The sequence below is a fragment of the Varroa jacobsoni genome, unplaced genomic scaffold, assembly GCF_002532875.2.
Source record: "Varroa jacobsoni isolate VJ856 unplaced genomic scaffold, vjacob_1.0 scaffold_1019, whole genome shotgun sequence".
Lineage (NCBI taxonomy): Eukaryota > Metazoa > Arthropoda > Arachnida > Mesostigmata > Varroidae > Varroa > Varroa jacobsoni.
This window is the reverse complement of record NW_019213921.1, coordinates 281,530-304,460: the sequence shown is the minus strand read 5'-3', so window position 1 is coordinate 304,460 and position 22,931 is coordinate 281,530. Positions and strand designations below refer to the sequence as shown.

At 40.4% G+C, this 22,931-nt stretch overlaps 3 protein-coding genes and 1 long non-coding RNA gene across 16 annotated transcripts in view; 2 read left to right on the top strand and 2 right to left on the bottom strand.

The window, feature by feature from the left end:
• Nucleotides 1-5,995, top strand: part of LOC111265841 (uncharacterized) — a 13,997-nt gene extending 8,002 nt beyond the window's left edge. For 3 of the 4 annotated variants that reach the window (XM_022842805.2, XM_022842804.2, XM_022842803.2), the window contains exons 3-7: nucleotides 1,256-1,392; nucleotides 1,739-1,866; nucleotides 2,432-2,629; nucleotides 3,050-3,253; nucleotides 3,840-5,995. In XM_022842805.2, coding sequence (XP_022698540.1) covers nucleotides 1,256-1,392; nucleotides 1,739-1,866; nucleotides 2,432-2,629; nucleotides 3,050-3,253; nucleotides 3,840-4,715 — 1,543 coding nt within the window. In that variant the 3' untranslated portion in view covers nucleotides 4,716-5,995. The remainder of the gene's footprint in view (nucleotides 1-1,255; nucleotides 1,393-1,738; nucleotides 1,867-2,431; nucleotides 2,630-3,049; nucleotides 3,254-3,839) is intronic. The other variant, XM_086970678.1, reaches the window with a different exon arrangement.
• Nucleotides 5,996-7,303: 1,308 nt separating this feature from the next.
• Nucleotides 7,304-10,805, bottom strand: LOC111265842 (uncharacterized). Of its 5 annotated transcripts, none has more exons than XM_022842806.2 (6): nucleotides 10,683-10,805; nucleotides 9,579-9,698; nucleotides 9,149-9,230; nucleotides 8,613-8,758; nucleotides 8,403-8,498; nucleotides 7,304-8,134 (listed from the first exon to the last, which is right to left on the bottom strand). In XM_022842806.2, the coding sequence occupies exons 1-6, from the start codon at nucleotides 10,701-10,703 to the stop codon at nucleotides 7,877-7,879; spliced, it is 723 nt and encodes a 240-aa protein (XP_022698541.1). In that variant the 5' UTR covers nucleotides 10,704-10,805; the 3' UTR covers nucleotides 7,304-7,876. The 5 variants fall into 5 exon arrangements, with proteins under 5 accessions (XP_022698541.1, XP_022698542.1, XP_086826806.1 ...); XM_022842807.2 differs by having other exon boundaries at nucleotides 9,182-9,230; XM_086970680.1 differs by lacking the exon at nucleotides 9,579-9,698 and having other exon boundaries at nucleotides 10,683-10,760.
• Nucleotides 10,806-14,301: 3,496 nt separating this feature from the next.
• LOC111265846 (uncharacterized) lies at nucleotides 14,302-19,834 on the top strand. 5 transcript variants are annotated; one of them, XR_015313224.1, is made up of 5 exons: nucleotides 15,415-15,581; nucleotides 15,870-15,988; nucleotides 16,573-17,135; nucleotides 19,312-19,487; nucleotides 19,713-19,834. It is a non-coding gene; the product is annotated as an uncharacterized LOC111265846 (long non-coding RNA). The 5 variants fall into 5 exon arrangements; XR_015313223.1 differs by having other exon boundaries at nucleotides 15,870-17,135; XR_002683713.2 differs by lacking the exons at nucleotides 15,415-15,581; nucleotides 15,870-15,988; nucleotides 16,573-17,135 and adding an exon at nucleotides 14,302-14,714.
• Nucleotides 17,655-22,208, bottom strand: LOC111265843 (uncharacterized). Of its 2 annotated transcripts, none has more exons than XM_022842809.2 (2): nucleotides 19,726-22,208; nucleotides 17,655-18,948 (listed from the first exon to the last, which is right to left on the bottom strand). In XM_022842809.2, exons 1-2 carry the CDS (start codon nucleotides 20,032-20,034, stop codon nucleotides 18,556-18,558), a joined length of 702 nt encoding a protein of 233 aa, XP_022698544.1. In that variant the 5' UTR covers nucleotides 20,035-22,208; the 3' UTR covers nucleotides 17,655-18,555. The 2 variants fall into 2 exon arrangements, with proteins under 2 accessions (XP_022698544.1, XP_022698546.1); XM_022842811.2 differs by having other exon boundaries at nucleotides 17,655-18,945.
• Between the last annotated feature and the right edge of the window lie 723 nt (nucleotides 22,209-22,931).

The window sequence follows — 22,931 nt, the reverse complement described above, 5'->3', positions numbered from 1 at the left end:
TATATATAGGGTGTTTTGAAGAAAATAAACATGGTTTAAATTATCAATTTTTGTTTATATAGCATCAGGATCTTAATTTCAAAAATAAAACTTCAAAGCAGTGCGTCGGCCGTCCGATGTAGACTTTCTTTATCCTTAAAAAAATCCTCGTACAAATAAGTCTAATGGCATAAAAAAAGAGAAGTATTTCTACGAGACTTGTTCGTTCAATCCATGCGTTTGGAGCATTCGGTCATCAAAATGTGTCCGTACATCACGGCGATAGCGTTCATGTACTCCATCCGGTTCGAAATAAAATGTATTAACATAGAGTGAGAGCTAAAAATAATTTAGTCGAATACTACTAGATCGATCAATCGCTGGTCGCAGCAAGGCGTTTAGTGCCTGGTGGTCATTGGCTGGTTCTGGGTCATGCACCCAGGGTCAACCCATCTGACGCCAGATTTCGCTAATGTTTGAGCTGGCTGATTTAAACTCATAGAGCGGACGAACAGGCTCGATAATCAGTAATCGGAGCTGTACATACATGACTCATTGAAGCTACAAAGACGCTACTGCAGCAAAGGATGTTGCGAGCTTCAAAGTATATAGCACCCTTATTATAAAAACTGTGAGATGCTAAGAAATCTTGCCAGGCGTGAATAGTAAAGATGTGCTTATCAGTGCACTAATGGTTATTGCAATTTTATTTATCGATCGAGAGCTGTAAAAAAAAACATATAGAAAAATCGTTCTTCGTATCTCGTTGTGCGCTTCTTATTGTTTATGGAAGTCCAAAGAGATTTACTTTGTTCCGAAATGATGTAACAACGACTGGTCTGTTTCGTAGTTGGATTCTCGTGTCCTTGAATCTTCTTTGGCGACACATTTTGTTCCAATTTTTCCAAAAATAGACCCTTATTGAGACACTATGAAATGTAATGGATTTTAATAAAACCTTTCTTTCAAAAAGTTTGTTTCACTGTCCCGCTAAGCTGAGCACAATTTAGTATGGCATCGCATAGCGCTGCGATAATTTTCAGGGCAGTTTCCCCAGTATAATGTGGGTTGTGATTAAAAAAATAAGAGATAGTAAAATTGGGAGTGACAAAAATGTATATATCATTGAATTACTAGATAAAATAACTATAACATAGTTTTGTATTTTGAATCATATATAAGCTTGCAATTTTGTCTATTATGTCAGTTACTAAATAAAGTGTATCTATTGCGCGCTGAATTAATATAACCCGTTCTATTCCAACATTAACTTCAGATGCAACTTGAGTGAGACAAAGGTGCTCGACGCTGTTTTATCCCGAAATCCAATCGATATCTCGAAACTATGCAGCCTCCTCCAGCGGATCTCGGTTCCACCCACGCACAGAACACGACTATGGAAGTTTATACTTGGTACGGGTATCTGCTCCCAGCCAACGTGGAATATTGCGATCACCTACGATCATAGTTGGAAACTTAACCGTACAATCTAAACACGCGTAGTGTGTAGTCTTGATTTCGATCATAAACACAGAGGGAAGCATCGCATTTGTTCGCGATGATAACATCGAAAAAAGGATTACACTGGTTACTTGTATAGGTATAGGTAACGGGTACAAAAAATGAACAACATAAACGCGACCTTATCACGTCTCAAGTATTTACATTTAACATAAACAGGAAATTCTGAACGTTTTTGGTTCATTGAAAGTGCTGTCACGCTTATCTTGACTGTCGCTCGCTGACTACCTTCATTTAGGTGTATCCCCAGCAGATACTTCTATCGCAGCCGGAATCGAAGAGGACCGTAAGGGTCAATTCGAAGAGCTAAAATCTACTCTTCAAGTTATGCGGCTGGTTGACAAAAACTCGAGCAAAGCTGATACCGTAAGTGTGCGCGATTTTTCGATGTATCGCAGATTTGGTTTCGCCATCTTGACACGAACTCAGTTAAGCTAAAGATACGCTATCCAGTCATATCGAGAAGATAATAGCCTAGCGTGGACCCACGTAATATCTATAATAGGTACGAGGGCATTAGTGTTAGGAAAGCATTTCGGCCTACGATTTACATCTAGTTGAAAAAAGGTTATTTGGCCTCTCTTGTTTTCTTTCGAACAATGTACATCCTCGACCTGTCCTATCTGGCTAGCAAATCTGTCGTGTACCTAGGTCGGGTCATTTCTTTAAATAAATAAAGGACTGTACCCTTTGAACCTACTTCAGGTATCGTAATTTTTGCCTAGCAATATTTGTTTCTAACACTAACATAACTGAGTGCGTTTTTAATTTTATCGAACGCTTGTGATTACTATTTATGATTGTAGTTTTGTCTGCGAAATGTAAATAAAGTACCGCTAGCAAACAAATCGACGATGTGATTGATGCATTTACAGTATGCTTTCCAAGCGAATAATATTTGCCACGTTTTGCCTGTTCACATGTTAATTAGGTTACGTTGATGATCCTATTAGAACGAGGCGAGCTCCAGTTGGACCCAACTGCTCAGATGACGAGCCCAGCGATACGTGATCTTCAGCTTATGTTCGGCGTGATGTGTCGTGTAGCTCCAAAATTGCAAGATGCCTATTGGCTTGCCAGAAACTTTTACAACCATATGATCGCGCTTCAAATAGACGCAAAAGAACTGGTATGTCGGCCCACAAAACAAATGTATCGTTTCTGTACAGAATGGATAACCCGAATGCCGAACGGAGCAGGCAGCCAGATAGTGTTCATATGGCAGTATATATCCAATCAATATTAGCAAAATTAACCCGTTTTTACTATCCAGTATCGGCTGCGGTGACGCTTATTCTCACTTTATCGGTTGTCCTTATTGATTAGATTCAATCTAGTTAACAGAAGCAAACGATAAGCTGGCGAATTACCTCATAAGTAATAAATGGGGATAAACAATAGCTATACGAACGAGGGAGCTTCTGATATCCAGGGCTATGTCCACCAGCATGACATATATTGACGGATATTTACTAACTCTAACCTGAGCAATGAAAATGTATATTCCCTAATTGTTCTCGCCGCAATCGGCATATATCAAACCGTTCAGATAAGCCAAACTCGGATCTTGCTGGAAAAAGACGAGCCGGCGTTATTTGAGCGAATCATGAGTAGTACCTTGACCGGTCGATGCAGCAATTCAGGCGGTGGAAAAAATCAACAAGGACCAACAGGATCAATGGTCCTACTGCCAATCGAGCGGTGGTTTAATACGCTGTTTGCGTCTGTTCTGCCGGATGCCGCTCTACTTAAGGTATTATTATTGCTATGTAAGAATGTATACAACAAAATAGAATCTGCACAAAATATATAATTGATTTTCTATAGAGCTGACTGACTCGAAAAACGCGATCTCGTCGATGAAGTTGCTGATTATAGTATCATATCAATTGTAGAAGTGGCCGTATCGGAGCGGCGACACACGAAAAAATAGTTATACCATTTTCTATATAAATTCTGCATCAAAAACTCCTATTTTGTTATTTTCTAGGAGGAAACAACAAGAGGAAAATTATTTACAAACCGAGTACAACGAGATAGAGGATTCGAAGTCACTTCTTCTCTGATAGTTATTTGTTGTCAATATTCACCGATTTTCGGAACATAAGTCTGTTAGTTTCATTTGTCAAGGGCTTTGAAAATTCCTCAACATATAAATGTTGCATTAGTCGTAAATCTCTGAAGGCGTTCTACGGGATGAAGGGCTCGATTCATATATGGTCTTTTCCATTCATTTACATAGCCGCCTACTTGTTGTGCTACTGACGCTGCTGATGCTGGTATTTTTTTCCTTTTTCACGTTTTTCATTGGCTCGTTTACTCGCTCTGTGGATTAACAGGTGTGGGACAAGTTCATCGGCGGTCTAGTCAACAAGCATTTGGCTACAACGGCAAAACTAATTATTGTTGCGCTTAAACCACTGCTCATGCCCGCGACTGTCACGCAGAAGCTGCGACAGCATCATCACCTTCATCACTACCCAACACCGAGCCAAACCCAGAACCTCGGAAGCTCGGGGACTACAGTTAGCTCCAGCAGTCACCCGAGCCAACAGCATCAACAACAGCAGCAACAGTTTTGCCCCCAGGAACAACTGCAACATCCGCCACAGGCACCACAGCAACATGGCCAGCACTTCACTCACAGCACAGCTCCGGCCCAACGACAGCCATTGCAGAACAATAACATCAACATGAATCATCATCATCATCCACAACAACAACAACATCCACACCCCGCACAGCACCAGTATCACCATCATCATCATTGTGCTGGTGGTGGTAGTAGTAACAACAACAGTCAGAATCAGAATCCGAATTCAGGGACGTCCCCCACCACTCAGCAGCTGCAGCAGCAGCAGCAGCAGCATCAAACAGCCTGCCAAAACCTGTCTACATCCTCGAAACAACAACCTGGTGATTTCCAGTCGTTGTTACAAGAACAGAACCAATTCGCTCATCAGCCCCAGCAACCACAGCATCAGCAGCAACAACTGAATTTTCCACCCTGCTGCGCCGAGGCAGCAAGTGGGGGAAACCTGGGTCAACCTGAGGTCGGTAATTTACCGGCAAATTTAACTGGAGTCGGCTGCGTCAGCGGGACTGCGGCAAGCAGCATCGATAACGGGGATCTGCTTCAGCAGAGTCAATTGATGACGATCTTCAACCAGCCATTGTCGGATGATATGGCTGCACCATTGATTGCCATACTTTAGCTGTGATGATGTCATTAAATAGCATAGTATAGAAGATAATAGAGAGTACAGAGCGAGTGGTGATTCTGCGTGAGCAGAGTCATTAAAGAGTCATCACCGTCTTTAAACATCGCTATCGTTTTAACCACGATTGATTTTCGGCTGAATTATTTACCTATTTAGTTATCTAAGTGAGGTCAATTTGTTTTTCACTGATTTGTAAATGGATTTAAAGATTTTTTTTCCTATAAAAATTAATGCATTTGCACCTTTGAAGCTTTTGTCTTTCTGTAAAGCGTATAATGTTTTCATTCAATTTTACGAAACTCTTCGGCTTCTGGATAGAAAAAAATGGAAAAATAGATTCGATCCCGCTGGTCTATACATGGCAAACATTTTTCAGCCTTTTACCTTTTGTTTTCTAGGCTTAGTAAATGTAGACGTAATTAAGGAATGAAACCTCGATAGAAAGTGGTGTCTGAAGCAAAATCGGCTTAGTCGAATTAATTCAATGTGGAATTAATGGCACATATGACCCACAGCACTCGCATCTGAAATGAGGGTTATTATTATGACAATGATAAAATGAAGCATAGCAGTAGAATTAACTGAAAAATATTTTATAATTTTACGGCCTGAAACAGTAGGCCTACGAAGCGAAAACAGACGGAGCCTAGGACAGGGTGTGTTGATTACAGATTCTGCCCAGTTGTACATCGAAAGGAAGGAAGACGTGTAGATAAATTCTAAATAGTCATGGTGGAAATCTAGGACAATTCAGGACAACAAACATCTCCCAATTATTCCTGTAAAATATTAATAAAGCACAACGGAAGCAACAGATGACTAAAAAAACTCATTAAAAGAACGAAACATTGATATAACTATTGTAAAAGCCAAATTATACTACTGAAATACCAGTAATAATGACAACAATTCATATTTGTTGAACAAAAATAAATTACTTGAATAATAGCCACAGATAGAAAAAAAATTCACTTATTTTTGTAAAGTGTTTGCGCGGGCATTTCGACTGCGCGAATCGTTTCGTACTAAAATTGCTAGCTGGAAAAAATTCATCTGAATATCAACAGAAAATTGCTAATTTAAAGATTAGAATGGTGAGCGTCAATTGACGTGTTCTTAATTCGTCGACGTCGTTTGCGTCAAAATACTGTACGACGTTCTCAGCTGTTCTTTGTGTCTGCAAATCTGACCGCTAGAGGTCGCTGTTCCGACGCGAGCAAATGAGATTCTTTTTTGCTAGCCCAGAAATAAATTAGTAGATAGCAGTAAAAATATGCTGTTGAGTATTGAAATGGCGATCGTTCCTAGTGTTAGTTTCGTTCAACTCGGTTTTCTTCGGGGTTAGGGCACCAATAGCTGTCACGAGGCGTATGGTCAGTTGATCTTCACAGCACCAGGCAGTGTGTTCTACTACTCTATGTCAATCACAAAAAAAAAAGCGCTGAGGGGTTTTTGATCATTGAGCAGTAATAACAACAACGCTGTTTCGGCGACTTCGGATTGGATTTTCGCCCAAAAACAAATCTGAGACCGACCGGTACCATGTCCTTTCATTTTCCTTCCTAAAATATGCCATTTGATGTCGTCTTTCGATGATTTCCTGATTGTAAGCTATGTTTCCAGGTGCGTCAAACGTAGAGTAGAACATGTTAAAAGTTTCTGTTAAATCCTTCTTTTTGCTTTTTTTTGATAGTGTTGAGGCCTGAATACATAAATAGATGTGAATTTTAATGCGCGCGCAGCCAAAACATGCATTGGGAAGACAATTATAATAATTAGTATTTCAGCATTTTTCTTTGCTGCCAGATATATTTATTGTGATAGATTTATAAACGACCGAATCCATGCTACTATATATAGTATATAGAGATATAGCGTAAATCAGATTAATGTGAAATGGTACCAACGACCGTGGGCTCGTGCGAGCTGAAGGTACAGAATGATTCGAGCGGTCAATTTATTTTAGGGTTCAACCAACGGTGAGGCAGATTCCTCCATCGAGCCTTAAACTGAAGTTAGGAAATAAAACACAGTACGTTATGCTGTTAGACAGTTTTTTTTTCTAAGCAAGCATATATTTAGCAGTAACTAATGGCGGTAACTTTGAGAAGCGTGAGTTATATAACGCTGTCGATTTTTTTTTTCGACATTTTCGACAATACAGCTATCATTATAACACTTGTGTTAGACCTACTGACTAAGGATGTATTCTAAGACAAAGGGCTCTTTAAAGCTCTTCATATAGCCTTTTCATATCTGCCATTCCGTACTAATCACTATCCTGTACTATGGGTATCTATTGGTCAAACAACAATGACTAGTACGCAATAAAGGCATAAAAACTTGCACTGCGCAGAGCGTCTTCAGCCAATCTATCGGCAACTAGAAGCGATCATTAACACAACAGAATCTATAAACCGTAGGCAGTTTGTTGGTATACCATTGCCCTCGTCTCGATAAGTTGTTGTTCAAACCTAAAGTCAGTTCTTAAAACAAGTCCAGATCTGCAAAGGTGATCGTATTCTTTTTTCACCTATCTGCGACAAAGTGCCCTCGCCCCCCGTTCCATAACAAGTTACCAATAAATGTTAATAAACAAATGGTAACAAATAATTTATTGACTATGTTAAAGCATTCACTCGAGACGTTTCTCTATGCTATATACAGTCCAGCAAACGAGACTGACAGAAGGGAAAATGCAGTGAATCTGATAGTAATAACAGTGTAAAACGTTGTAGCATATTAATATAGATATTTCCATATTCCAATACGTATAGTAGACATAAAAATCAATTTTTACTTTGGCCTTCCTTTAGTTTATTGCGCTAAAGTCGATAACGGCGATATTGATCCTGTTTGGAATAACGATATAGGATATAAAATCGAGGAGTTTTATCGTCGAAGACATTGCGTATAATATATACATGTAACAACATATGTGCAGAGTTTTATCTTTAAGTAATTATTTCCTTAAGTTGTGCCACTGCTACTACAATATAGTTATAAAAGTAATACATTCGAAAACTGCTTTTTTTTATCCAAACTCTAAGTTCTGTACGAGATACAAAGACTACTTTTTTGTGAACCGTTCTAAATATACATGTGTCAGCAGTATTTCATTCATTCATGTAACTTATGTATGATTTCGGCGAGATTCAACCTCTGAGGACTTTTGAATCTCTAGTGCATAATTTGAAGTCATCAAAGGTGTCAACAAAATTTTCGTCTCCTTCTGGAGTTTTGTACACGAGCAGCCTCTTGTCCTTTGCCTGTTCAAGCAGTATCTCAACGCGCATCACACGCCATTGAGATAGCTTCTTTTCGGAGCTTTCTTCCAGCTGCGTTACTGCTCCAGCCTCGCTGTCTACTGACGTTTTTTCATTTGGTAGTAACGGTGCAGTGTTCGCTACGGCCTTTGGAACGTTTTCGGCCGTTATTCACATCAACGAAAAATCCGTTAGAGACATAAAACTGAGATTAACTATGAACTTGAACATAATTTTACATAAACATCTACCAAGTTGTGTCGCACAGGTCTCCGTGCCGCCTAATTAGAATTAAGGTGGCAAGAAAGTATAATGGTCTCCAAGAGTGATATTTGGATTTCATACTTTTGAAAGTGGTTAATAAATATTCACCGAATTGGAAAAATGCAATCAAATCGACGATTTAATTACTTACAGAGAAGAACCGATGTGACTGTAAATCCAATGAAAAATGAGGTTGTTGTCTAATGTCGTATGAACACGAAATGAGCAGGGAGTCGGTGCAGTTGGTCTAAATTCACGGATAAATAGAACACATTAAGGAGCTTTTGTACGCAATGATGGTTCATAACGCAACCTAAAAAGTAAAGGGAAGTGTCCTTTGCTTTTCACTGCTAACTCTTACCTCCATGTCACTGTTGTTCCTTGTAGAAACCATCGGAGCTACGTGTCGGACACACCAAGAGTAGACTACGCCTTTCCGCTTTGAACCTCTGACGGGTATAACGAGTTTCGCCTTCTCGGCCGTTACATAAAACAAATTAGGATCGTCTGAATTGTCAAAAATACATAAACAACGTTACAATTAGACATAGTAATCGAGCCAAAAGGCACGTCTGTGACATAGAGCTCTGCTTCATACGACTACGATCAGCAACACAAAAATTAGAATCGACCTTGCATTTTGACTCAGTTCAAGGCTATCCTTTGCTGACCATTGAGAGCTACTCGTTATTTATGACTGACTATTGCTTTCAGGAACAAAGAATCTTTTCGTGTAGATGCAACGACTCTCCAACGTTTAGATTACGTCGTTGAAAAATCGCGAACGGACTTAAATTAATATATGCGTTTCATAGATCCGTTCAGCTTGCGATGCTGTGAAGCAACGAGAATATCTAGAATATTGTATGCTTCATTACTCGGAACCTGGCGACCTACATAGATTAACGTTGCCAAATATAACTGGTTCACCTAGTAGGGTTCTTGCGCTTTGGTTTTCCAGCAGAACACGCATAGTTTTCTGAAAACAAGCGGTATAGAAATTACGAATCTCAAACAAACAAACCTGACCTAAAAAAAGGCAAAAAAAAAATACCGATTCATCGAAGCAGTGAAATTGTTCTTCGCTGGCGTAAAATCATCCGAGTAACTTATTTTGCAGGTCGACCGTGGTTAGAAAAGTTGTAAAAAATTTTAGATAATAACTGTAGGTCATCTAGGTCTCTTTATACGTAGGAATCACTCGGAAAACATGCACTAAATCGCTAACTGACCCGGCTAGGGAAGTAGATGCTATCCTTGCAACTTATTATAACTAAAAAATTGTAATAATATCTTGTAAGTGCACCGAGTAAAAGCTCTTTCGTACCTGAAAGTACTCGCTTTGCTTAAATTTCTTGCGGGTCCGCTCTTGCATATATAGAAGGCCTATACAACTACCAACCGCCGTAAGTACTGCAACATTTCCAAGGCGTACGATTTCCGGTGACTACCAGGTATTAACAATGAAAGCGAATATTAAATATATGTCCGGTAAGTTTTGAATGAACAAAATGGCTGACTCATAGGAAGAAATTTATTATATGCAAGGTCTGTGGAAATTTGGCAGGGTACCTTGGATAGGGCGAATAATTATAATTTTAATTCAAAATTATGAAAAGTCGAACTTGCTCTGTGCAAGGGTGTTTGCGGACTTTTTTGGGTGACCTGTAAGGACTAAGTTACAGTCGTCGTAATCGAATCAATTTTCGTTGACCATCGGCCTTTTCAGCGTTAGAGTTTACTGCTGTTCGAGCCATTATAACAGATATTACAGCTGAGTGTTACTTTTACTCTAAAAGTGACTCGCTATGGCGATCATTTGTCATACATTGGTCCAAATATCTTAAAAAAAAATAATGGACTATACCGTGCATAACCTATAGGTAATGTTAATTTTACGGAAACATCATGTCAGTGATATATGTATTGTTAATGAATGCTGTGTGAGTCCAAAATTTAAATTGAAGAAGACAATGCAGGTCATCCTTCTATAGTCAAATTATTTGTTTAATTAGCAGCAAAAAAAATTGCTATACATAACCGAGAGGTTATACCCACAGTCTTAGGTGTTCTTGCATATCCTATGGATATTTCTAGCAGTTAACAATTATTGAAAGAAAAAACTAACGAATGGCTATCGTCATCGATAAAGTACGGGCGCGAAATAAACTGATTAATCAATAAGAGCTTTATATTTCCTGCAAAATGACATGAAGCGCAATTATAAGAAATACGGTTGGTAATAGGCCTCTGTTTTTTGCACCATGTTTCAATTACAAAATCGAATACCGGTAACGTAACACTGTGTGCTGGACCCTGCAAACGAATCGTCAGCTTAACCGTTTCCGTATTATTGCCCTCGTTTTACCGAACGATGGCACAGTGTTCCAGATTTGATCAATGATTCAGTAAAGTGATCGACGAAACTTACGTTCAGTGCGGCCCTTAACATTTTGCTCTTCTTTATCCAACTCGTGTGTTAGACATGATTGCGCTAGGCGAACAGCTGATCGAATAGCAACGCCGTTGTCGTCTGCTTAGTTATTTATTTTTCCCCGCGTAATTTCGATGGGGAGACTACCGCCTTTATTGTGGCCTTATTTCAATCGCTTTTCGGTTAGATCTTGTGGCTGCAACAGATGACCTCATATTGGATAGGTTACTCTACATTATTTTACCTTTAACGACATAAGTAAAACATTTCGCTTTTCTTTATTTGGCATAGGCCGCCAAGTGTTATTCCTAATAAATCCTGATGAGTTGTACCTCTGTAAAGACTGACGGATGTATAGAATCATTTGAACGAGGTTCGTTCGTTTTGTGCACCAGCTAAGTCCCTTAGATCGGTGGGATATGAAATATAGTACAAGTGACTATAGGTATTGCCTCCCTTCATTATACGGACTTGCAGGTTTCTGGCTGTAAGCTTGCACCTCTGGCCGAAAGCACGTCCAAGACAAAGTCCACCTACATTTATTCCCAAAAGCTGACCATAGGACAGTACTGTTTGTTTCGTCCGCACTTTTTTTTACTTATGTGAGTTTTTATTTTCATGAGCAGATGGCGTCACCTCGACCGTATGATCCTCTGCGGCTTGTTTGCGTAGCGATCGGTTGTTAGATTCCGTGTCTTTTTTCCTATTTTTACATACTGAATTCGGTGACTCTACATGGCTGATGCATGTGACATCGTCTAACCGTAGGTATGAAAGGTAGTATGTTGAAAGCAAACTCACGCTAGTCCTGTACTGTTCTTCTTCCAAACACACAGTTCGAAAACAAGCGGAAGTTTACGATGCTGAATAGTCAAGACCTCTGATACTCTTATCTGAATAACAGAGTTTCCCATCAAGCTGACCACTCTTCCGCCAGTGTTTGGTGGCACCGTCGCAGACCTAGTAACCATTCTGGGCCATACATTTGGTTTTACGTCCTTTTTTGTTTTAAAAAAATAATGAGCGATCGCTTCTATTAGATGTATAATATCACAGTGAGGAATACTCTCATTAATATACGCTCATATATTTAGTGTGTATGTTAGCTAGAATTTGTAATTTAATTCACTGAATCGCACCCGAAGCGGGTTCTTTGTTCTTAAAAGAGAATTAGTTCACTTTTCGATTGATTGCCAGACACAGATGCTAGTAACTGAAAAACAAGGCACCGCATTATGTGAGAAAACTTCAATTACATAACGAACTGCAAGGTACTACAAGCGTGGCCTTTATAAGGATTTCTGTAAAAAGAAAATAAAATTGTACATTAAATATAAGTTTTATGGACATTTAAGAATGCTTGGCGATATGAATAATTAAAATGGGGCATTTTAAAGGGGCAATTACTGGCTACATTAAGACACAATATAGCGTCAGTCGATTATAGCCCTGTGAACTTTGCACCTCAATAAAAAGTTAACTTCAGTATCCGGCGAGCTCCTTTCAACAAATTCAACTTAAGTGAGTCACCGTGTAGAAAAGGTATATTATACATTGCACACAAGTCAATCCGCCAAAGCGGCCAACGTATTCCTCTACTTAAGTACTATGGTATCTCCTATGACGTTTTCGTATCTATTGCTCCATTTTCTTAGTGCTTACCATTACCACATAACGTGCATGTGGGCGTCCCTCGATTGTACGCACGCCTGCAGCGCTATCCTAGACTCTATAAGACACCGTGTCAAATAATGGCGGAAACAAGTAAGGCCAGCGATAATAAAACAAACATGACTAGTAATAGCATACCGCAGTAGTAGCTAAGCCCACTCTAAGAACGATCAATATTATTATTTTTGTATTGGTTGTTTTGTATGGTAACGACCTCACATCGGTACTACACATGACGATCTATGCAAGTCGGACCGCTTGGGGTTTATAAGTAACATCATTAGTACATTCGTTCTAATGATAGCAACATAAAATCGTTGTATGAATTAATGATGGTAGCAATAGGTGGAAGAGATACTTTGATTCGACACTGTATCTTCCCATAGGCCTGACAAAGTAATCCTGAATTGAGTGATCCTGACTCGCAGTTTGAAGTTATCGTTCTCCAAGGAAGTTGTTAGCTTCAAAATGTGTAACTTTTTAAATCATTTACGCTGCCACAAAGACCTAAAAGCAACCAGAAAATTGTACTTAATATAAAGTGTTACTGTATCTTAATACTTAAGTCTTTCATCTACCAATAGGCCTCTCTCTTTGTAGGACTTACTTACTATAGAATAGTTCAAGTTTTTTGGGTTACGTTTCGACAATTACAGTGGCAATCCCGTAACAGTCAAATTCTGCAAACAGTTGTTTGGTGACTCGCTTTAAGCCTACCCTGTGCGATCACAGCATTTCACTAAGAAAGGAAGTTATTATCGCAGTGTCAGAAACCCAGCGATGTTTCGGGCAATATATGAAAGGGGTTGACTCGAGGTTCGCGAAGTACACTCCCCATTAGAATAACTTGTGGCAGATTTTTCTGAAGCTTTTCTGTTTTAAAATGCTCGCTTCTATTTAATTATAGTTTTAAAAAGTTTTCCTGAGAAACGTGGGACATTTGTTCAGCCTGCCATAGACTTGCGTTACACATTGAACACATTATCTTTTCTAACACTTGAGAGATGCGTCGAAAAGACACCTGACTCATGAAATTGAAATAGAATGTTAATAAAATTTAATTGAAATTTAGAATTTAAAATAGTATAATGTGAGTATTATAATCCAACATAAGTCACATAACATGGAACGACTCGATGGACCACAAGTTCCAACTTCCGGTCACCATGCCTTAGATGTTCCGTAATGTAGGCATCAATGGCACATGTAAGCACCTGTCTCCCCCACCCATTATTTAGTGGACCATGGAGAAAAGTAGCCCTCCTAAATCGAAAGAACGGCCCACGTAAGGGCCAGTGATACAAACAATTCGATTTGTCAAATGCTACATAGTTAGAGCTCGCAAACGATGTCGGTGACTAGTCGAAAGCCACACGAGATTATCGTATTCAAGACATAACGCGACAGCAGTTTCCCGACTTCGTGGGCAGCTATGTCCCTGTATCTATATTGGTTATAGAGAGAGAGTATATAGTAGTAGATGCTAAGGTTCAAATTAAAAATCCTTCGTAGTCCGATTCGAATAGGTAGAAACGGCAAGCAATGCATCCGGCTGGGTGCATTGCTTGCTGTTTGACTAGAAAAAGGAGACGAATCAAAAATAACTTTTCAAAATTTCGCTGCTAGCGGTAAAGCTAGCTTAAAAGCGTAAGAAGTAAATATTCGGTGCTGCTACTTGTCAGGCTTTCCAGGACAGTGCTGGCAACACCGACTAAAAAAGACCCAGCAGAAATTCACGCGTGACTGTTATTTTATTCAACTAGGAACGCTAATGAAAATGTAACGTGAAGAAGATAGATGATCAAATGTGTTGACATTAACCTTTACTGACGATTGCGTCTCCATCTTCACACATAAAGCAAATGTTGTAGTACAGGATCGCCGATGAGACGATAGCTGGTGTATGGTAAATATATGCAGACGAAAATCCATATGACGGGGTGTCGCTAAGCCTGCTGAAATATCGGAAAAGATAAGGTCGATGGGAATAGATGACGCCATGTAAATTCGATATACTTGCAATAATCTTGCGTACTCAGTAAGTTAGGTATATTGAGTATCACATACGTGCTTGTGTTGAACGATCGTTTACCCAGCGGTCGATGCCATATTATAATACGCGTGAGGACGTTAAATTACTGCAAATTATCCCAAATTTGAGGTGAAAAAAAAAAAAATAAAACAAATTAGATAATAAACATGATTTAGTGATAAGTACGAGCAGATGTGATCTATTTACAAGTTACAGTTATTGAAACAAGACTACGTGCAGCATGCCACTAACTCGATAGCAAGTAACATCGGTTCAGTTGAAAAAAGGATATGTGCTTGGAGACAGTGCATTTCCAGACTAACACGGTACGCTGTTGTTGACCTGCATTTGATTTAACCTTTGATAACTGGATCTTTATTGTTAAGTAAATCGGCTTTGAACCCTCGGTATCGTCTGGCCATAGTTTCTCGTGTTTCGGCAAGTAAGTAAGTAAGTTAACACTATGTGCTCAGACTAGTTTGAGGGCGCTGCAGTGCGATTGTGTGGTATTGATTAGCCCTGTCGTATCGTTATTATAGACTATTCTTATTGTTGGAACACGACGCAAACTTCAAGTCATTGTCGCGCGTCAACGTCCGGAACTGAACGGTGGATTTCGTTAATTGTTGCCTGTCGTGCTGAACATGGAGGCAGCTACCCTATTTCACGCGTATATTGTATTCAGAAGGTCTTCGGCTAAAGTATTTTTCGTCAAACTCTTCAAGCAGATCGCCTGATATCGAAAAACGGTCGATAGCAAATCGATGGGCACTGATACATTATGAGCGCGTAATCAAATTACCAGGAAATACTTACGTGCCAGTTCGCTTCTTGAGGTCCCCTGGCCAAGGTTGTTTCCATTCTATTCGGTAAAATATATCTTGACCCATTTGTCGGTTTCTTAAATACTTTCATAATAAATAAATAAACATAAATAAAACAATAAATAAATAATAAAATTACTTCACGCCAGCATCATAGCGATCCTAATTTTACGATATAGTCGTTATCTAGTAGATTCTCACGTTGGCGGTATTTATTCTTTCGACTTTTAAGTTTCGCAGCGCCACCGCCTAGCATTCCATCGGCTGCTGGCTCTTACGATCTGTTTTAATCTTCAACTAGAGACGACACACAAACGAATGTTAGCATAAAGTAATTGGCTGTACTATGTATGGGGGCGGAGTAAAAAGGTGGGCAGCCTTTCACTAACCGTTGATTAGACATTATATAAGCTTCGCTTCGATTATGTACGGCAAACGATCTGATGGCTGAAGTAGTTACTTCATTCAAAACTTATAATAGTTCTTATTCTCTCCTGAGCATAAGGCGATGTTGTCCACAAGTTTGCGCAGTGTGGATTGACGACTAATAGCAAAGATCATATTCAACATTAACCAGTGCATCAACCTTCCAAAAATAGGTAGCAGTTCATTGGTATTATATTCCATTACAATATATATTATATTATTTTGACATAGCACTCCATGGTAATGGTCCTAGTGTGCGACAATCGAAAGCAGAGCTTATGTGTTTAGCCTTCACGTCATCACTGAGCCCTGTCACTTCAGCGGGCGCCTTGAACCACTTTGAATCTAAGGTTAGCTGGGTCGTTTTTCATTCATGTTATTATATATGTTGTCTGAACAGATTCTCCTCCTTCAGATTAACTGATGACGTTTATATCGATCATTCCGGTAACGAAGCACTGATAACCAATTTGTGTGGCTCTGAGATTTTTTCCTTCTGTCTGCGTTTTTAAGATGTAAATGTAGCAGTTTAGAGCAAATCAACAAAAAAAGGTTGTAGTAAATTTTGCAATGTGCAGAAATCCAGTTCGTGTGTACCTAGTATATACTAATAATGTGACATACGGAAACTTGAATCCTCTTGCGCATTTGTTATACTGAACACTCAAACCATTACTGAACGCAAGAATCAACGCTTATTGCTCTATCTTTTACGTAGATGTCACAACATTTCCTGGTTATTAAGTGAACTACTCAACAATATTTTTATTTGTTTATAATAGAAATAACCGTTTTTTACGTTTAGTTTATGGTTTACGTATTTACATTTTTCTAAAGTGGAAACCCATAAACCCGTATACAGGCTTGAAAATATTAATTTGCAGGTAGAATAACGAGATCTCTATACCTTCGTCTAACCATTTGTTTCATGAAGTTTTACAGTCCATTCCACTTTGTTAACGGTACTGCAACCTCTGGCGAACGCACGCGCCGAGACGTCCCCCGATCGTCCATCACCCCTGATGCGTAAAATCGTCAAGCGCTGCGCGGCCGCCTATGGCAGGGGCGGATACAGTATAGTTATAGCATACAGACGTTGTAGCTTGACTATTATAGCAAAAAAGTGGGAATGAAATTAGCGGCTTCGGCAATTAAACATCGTAAATCTAGACCGCGGTTTCCGGATCTCAAACGCTTAAACATTGAATACAGTGTATGCTGTTTAATGACACGCCTGGTACATATGCATGTAGCAATGCAGACATCTGATGTCTAGGTCGATGTGCTGAAACGTACATTTGTTTCGCGGAAGGTATAGTGGCCCGCCAAATTTCTTGTCCTGCAGGAAGGTGGAGTTCACTATAAAAATATCTTGTTTTGCACGGCACCTTCTACTGGCTTAACGATGTCTAATTGCGAAGAAGATTGTATCTCCAGGGGAAACAGGGACGTTGCGCGGCTTCGCGAAGTGCTCTTCTACGTCATTATGACCGTGAGGTATTGTGGTCAAGTCAAAATTTTGAAACAAAAAGATAATTGCTATAGGTACAATCTTACAACGTTGGCACAAAGCAGATTTGAAGTGGTTCGTACTCAATTGGTGTGTACCTGCAGCATAATACTATTCTTTATAGTCGAAAGGGCGACGGAAGCAATCCTAGCTTAGCTAAATACTTAGCTGTGGTCAGTTAGCTAAGTTCACTTACATGCAGGGGCATGGCACGGGTTCATATTCTAGCTATGGGCACCATCCAGCATCTTGGTTTGAACAGGTCACTTTATTTAGGCATATCGATCTGAAGCGGAGAAGCTCCTTAGAATGGATTTCGATTAACGGATTCCAGTCAAATGGCAACAATGAACAGGAATGCAATAGACGGTTTCGTATTCGTGTGACCCCGTTTCCAACAGAAACATCCCCACAGGAACGGTACGCTCAATATTTTATGCTAATTAACATTTTCCTTCACCCTGTATACTACTTTCCTTTTCATTCTGTAGAGACAACATTAGACCTGAGTTTTTAAGAAAAAGAATCTTTTTATTTATAACAAATTATACGCAGAATCTTCAAGGGACACAACGAATCCGTACAGAAGAACCACAATGAGCGTTTGTAAGTAGCGGAAGTACAGCGTTTCGGTTAAGTTCAAGAATTCTCATAGTTGAACACTAAACTTGCCGCTGACCTATAGTTCAACCATTGCTAAGTAATTTTAGAACTATTGCATAATTAAGTGTTATCGCATTGGCCGCGAACTTAACGCCGTCGAAAATCTACGTACAACGATAAAAACGGGACCTTTGCTGGGCCGAATGGGTCATTCTTGTCGGGCATTGCTGGGACAGCCGTACAAGAAGTGTCCGTAGGTTTAATGGTGACCAACTATTCAATATGCTAACTTCTCTCGCATACGAACAGCTTCTGGTCGGAGTCAATACCCGGGTAATTGCCGTGTCGATTTTAAATCGGATCTTTATTTTTGTTGTCCTGATCAGAGCTAGTAGTTGACATTCCGATGAGCAGTGCTCATGCAGCTTTGCGCCTCGTTAGGACAATCGTTTGATTTCAGATCGCTTCTCGATATATCTACGTAACCCTCTAATAATTAGTCCATAATATTGTACAAATGACCACTGCCCGTCCAAACGCGGGAGATACCTCCCTCTAAATCTTTGAATTATTACCTTGGCTCCTAGCAGTACTATACACAAATATACGGCACGTCTCTGTGTCAACATCGTATATTTCTTTGCATCTTTGGTCATACTAGCTTTGCCAGTTTGATATACTGTTCATATTCTATATAGTAGACGATTATTTACACAAATATACACATTATTAAGTAAACGTACATCTATTTACATTGCAATAACGTCCTGGCCCATCCTTCTTCCACAGCGAACGTTTTCGACTCTAATGGTAAGGATTATTATAGGGCTGCTCACTACTGCTGGACTGGTGACTGCCGGATTCGTTCGGGGTGTTGTTGTTCATTTCGAGGGGCGTATGTAGCGTGGTACCCATCCTCCAAACTGAAAATGCATAGCGGAGCTGATGTACGAATGCGGCCGTATCCACCGTCTCGACTTGATCGATCATCGAATTTTGCCCGTCGAGCATTTGGCTAAGGAAATGAATGTAGTACGTAGCTAGTCGTAGTGTGTGAATCTTCGACATTTTATCGGACGGCATCGTTGGAACAATACGACGAAGTCGAGCGAATCGCTCGTTCAATGATTGAGTACGCTGGCGTTCGCGGACGTTGGCGAGATGTCGTTGATTCTGTATGTCCTGGCTGGTTTGCTGCTGGAAAAATGCACAGGCACATAAACGTATACATGATAAAATTGGAGAACTATAACACACACACACACACACATACGCGCATGTATAAACACACACATGAAACATACATCTCGTCACTACCATCAGCATCATTATCAATAGGGCGCGATATGTGTGGTTCCGTTTAACGAACAGTTCCCATTGTTCGCAGACACATCGAATGCAGTGTTTGTTTGCGTAAAATAAACACACATGCTTTATAGTCGTTGGTTGCCGGCCCGTCATGATCGCCACAAGCAGAAGACCTGGCGGCAGCAGCATTAAAAATCTTACTAGTAACGTTTTATATCACGGCTGTCTAATTTTCCTTATTCTTTTTTTTAGCGCTTCTACTCTCTACTCCCTATGGAACTGCGCTGGTGATCAACAAACTAAGATCCCCGTTGCCATGGAGGATTTTCGGTGACGCTCGTTATAGACGGTGACGACGAGCTCCACATCGTGACTAGCAGTCATCGACATCGCCGCTAACAAGTCTCTCTTAGGACGCGCGCGTACGGGTAAATATTTCACTAAATTTTCTTCAAATTTACGATGTTTACTTCCCTTTATCTATCGACGGAAACATGCACTCTGATGAACTACCGAACAAGTCGGCCAACGAATCAACTGACGGAATCGACTAGAAGAAGATCGACATCATACGGTAGGAATCGTGCGCTATGATTCTAGAATGATACTGCTACTGTTATTACCATAACTACTATCGATGTAAACTGTTCCAGATGTTCGACTTACTCGTTTGCGTCGGCTGGCCTCGTTGGGATCATCCTCTGGACACTTTCGCTTTGCGCCACCAACGCCGCGCGGTTTTCGGCGATTCTGAGTCACCGACGAAAGTACCGACGTCGATTCTGGCACCATATCCATATCGATACACCCGCCACCAACGAGACCATCGTCGTCCTCCTGGCCGTAAAAACCAGCTATTGACATTGTCGAGGAATGGTGCGGCGGCATTGCCAGCGACGCGTTCGCTGTCGTTGCCGTGCCCATGCCGCTACTGTCGCTGTGCTGCACGGGAACGGGGAACGACTCTTCCATCATTCGCTGATCGTGGATAGCCAGCGCGAAAACAAAAGGGCGCTACAGCTACAGCCGCTAACACGAACTCGATGGAGGCCTCGTCGTCCTTCTAGCTGTGGGCTCACCGCAAACGCTTCGATGCTTTAACGTAACCACCGTCTCTATTTATGACCGATTCTCTGTACTCGTTCGAAAGACGTTCGTGCTGCACTGTGGCGCCCGAGTCGTCACGACGGCGCTGGCCAACGACGCTCTGATGATTCCACTGAACGCTACTGAACTGCTGATCGAGAACATGTGGCTCTAAATCGGCCAGCAGTCGAAGCCTGTTAAACCGATAAGGGGTGAGCTGAGAGAGGAGATCGGCTGCTTGTGGGCGGAGCGATCGGGTGCCGGATTGACTGGGTCTTGAAAGCGGCGTCAAGGAGGCAGCATATGACGGCACATGAATCCACAAATGGCTAGGAGTAGTTGTGCAGCTACTCGGTACAAATTCTCTAACCAAAAGGGAGAGAGTTGGCCTAACCCGGTACCACAAGTGTGGATCTTCGTTTTTCATCGAATGACGGCCGTAACGTTTGGCGTGCTCTGCTTTTGTTACCGATCGGTGCGACATTAGTAACAGGAATAGATGTAAAGTTAACATAGACCTAGCGATTTCACTGCGACTATGCATTGCTTAAGAAGCCCAGCGTCTTCATTCGTTATTATAATTTTATTCTGCATATGCTGAGAACCGAAAGAGGTCGTTCGACAAACAGAAGCGCGTTATTGCTTAATTTCCCATAGAACCAAAAAACAACGTACGAACACTACGTCTCAATTAAGACTGAAATAAACAAGCGTCAATAAAAACACATGGTTATAATTTGAAGTTGTGCAGCAGCAATGAACGAGTTGTCGACGTAAAGTACGGGTCGTTATTTGAGTTGTTAAAGATTACTTTTTCTTTTAGCAGAATTGCAGCCAACAGAAATAGTAACTTTATCTGAAACATTGACGTCCGCAATATCTAGGATCAATAGAAAAAACTACGCATTGACAATCAGGTATGTTACCAAATGTGGCATCTGTGCCTGTCTGTACATTAATGTCAGTAACCTCCAGCCGTAAACGGCCGGAGTGCGTGTCACCGTCTTCTTTCGTTGAAGGCGCGTATAGTCAGTTAGTGTGAAAAATCATTACAGCTACTGCGAGATCCAACATTGCCAGAGTTTAATGGCTGTGATCCCTCGAGCAGAAGAGGGTCGTGCAGAGCTCATTCTCCTGGATATCACAGAACGGAACGGGCTGTCACGACTTTAGCGTTACTATCCGTTATATTGACGGCGGGGCCACGTTGCATCGCGCCAGTGATGTGCCACGTGGGGGCATTCATGCATAAGATAACGGAAACCATCACGACTGAATGTCAAGCCTGGTCACCAGCTTACAGCATACTCAGTATAGTACTTCATGTGCGTACATTGTACAATGGAACCCTCGCTGCCACTCGAGATATCTAACTTTGTCCACTTCCGTCGCTTTCGCCCGATCCTTCGAATGGAGAATAGTTTATCTGACCTCTGAGCATTTCGTTGAAAACTCGACTTACGTAGATAGTCTTCTATTCGGCGGTTTTCCACAATACTAAAAGGACCCTACAAATATTAGTTTTTCATTTTCAAAACAACGTGTCATAAACAAAGACGCGAACAGCATATCCGACCGATGTAATAGTCCAGGTGGTCGCCGGGATGCCGTTTAGCGCTGAGGTTTAATGGAGCGTGTCCCAAACAGCTCAACACGAGGGCAACAACAGGAAATAGCATCTAGCCCATAGAACGATCGTACGCCGACGACCTACGTAGGAGGAAATCGATAAAGTTTAAAAAGGACGAATATAATGAGAGCTGAATAGGTTTTAGTTTACGTACTCGCACGGACACCTTAACTATATACTTACTGTTTGTTTAGAGTGGTACGCAATGGCTATGGGGGTGAACCTCATGAGGAAAGCGATTATGTGCTTGCACTATGTATATATTTAGGCTTAGTTTTTTTCATCAAAAAAAGGAATTTTCCCATTAAAATGTATATATGTAATAAACCTTTTCTTTATTTACTGTAGTGCGCAATCTATTACGCCAAACGTTTGATAAGCTTGAAGGTTGATTCAACATCATCCAATAACACACACATTTGGGATACTTAACGTCTTATATATAACGTCTTAATAAAAAAATAAAACAACATTTTATTCTAGTTACTATATTTACGCTGGTTTTATAGTTTTCTGTATGGTACAACCAAGCCTCGTTTTGGCTAATTTCTGTATTATTGCAATTGGTTGTATTTCGGGGGGGGGGGGGGGTACTCTGCATTGCAATATCCTCTGCGTTGCAAAAAATCCTGTGGATTTATGACGCTTTTGAAAGGTATGAATCGGAATCATTGCTATGAAAGACACGAGCTAATATCTTCAATAATAAGTATTCCTTAAGGCACTGCAACTGATTGGCTAATTGTAGACGCTCCATTTTGACATGACCACACCTTCTGCAAAAATACGTTTTGAACAACTTGCTACATTTTTCGAAAATTAATTCGCCGTAAAAAAAAGTTGACGGCACCGCGATGAACTGCAATAGTTCTTCCTGATCTTTCTACAGAACGAAATTGGTCCAGTTTTTCAATTGGAATCTTGATTAGTAAAGTAAGTATATGTGATAAATGCTACATAATGGCGAAAGCGAATCATATATATGTACAACTTGAACCATTCAACGGCAATGCTAGGCTACAATAATAAATCGCAAGCTATTAGATGTTAGGCAAAAAAGTAGCGCTTTATTTTAGTTAACATAAAGGCACCACTTGCCGTCCTTTTGGTCCACAAGTGGGGCGCAGTATCCATGATTGTAAAAAATACAGAGCAT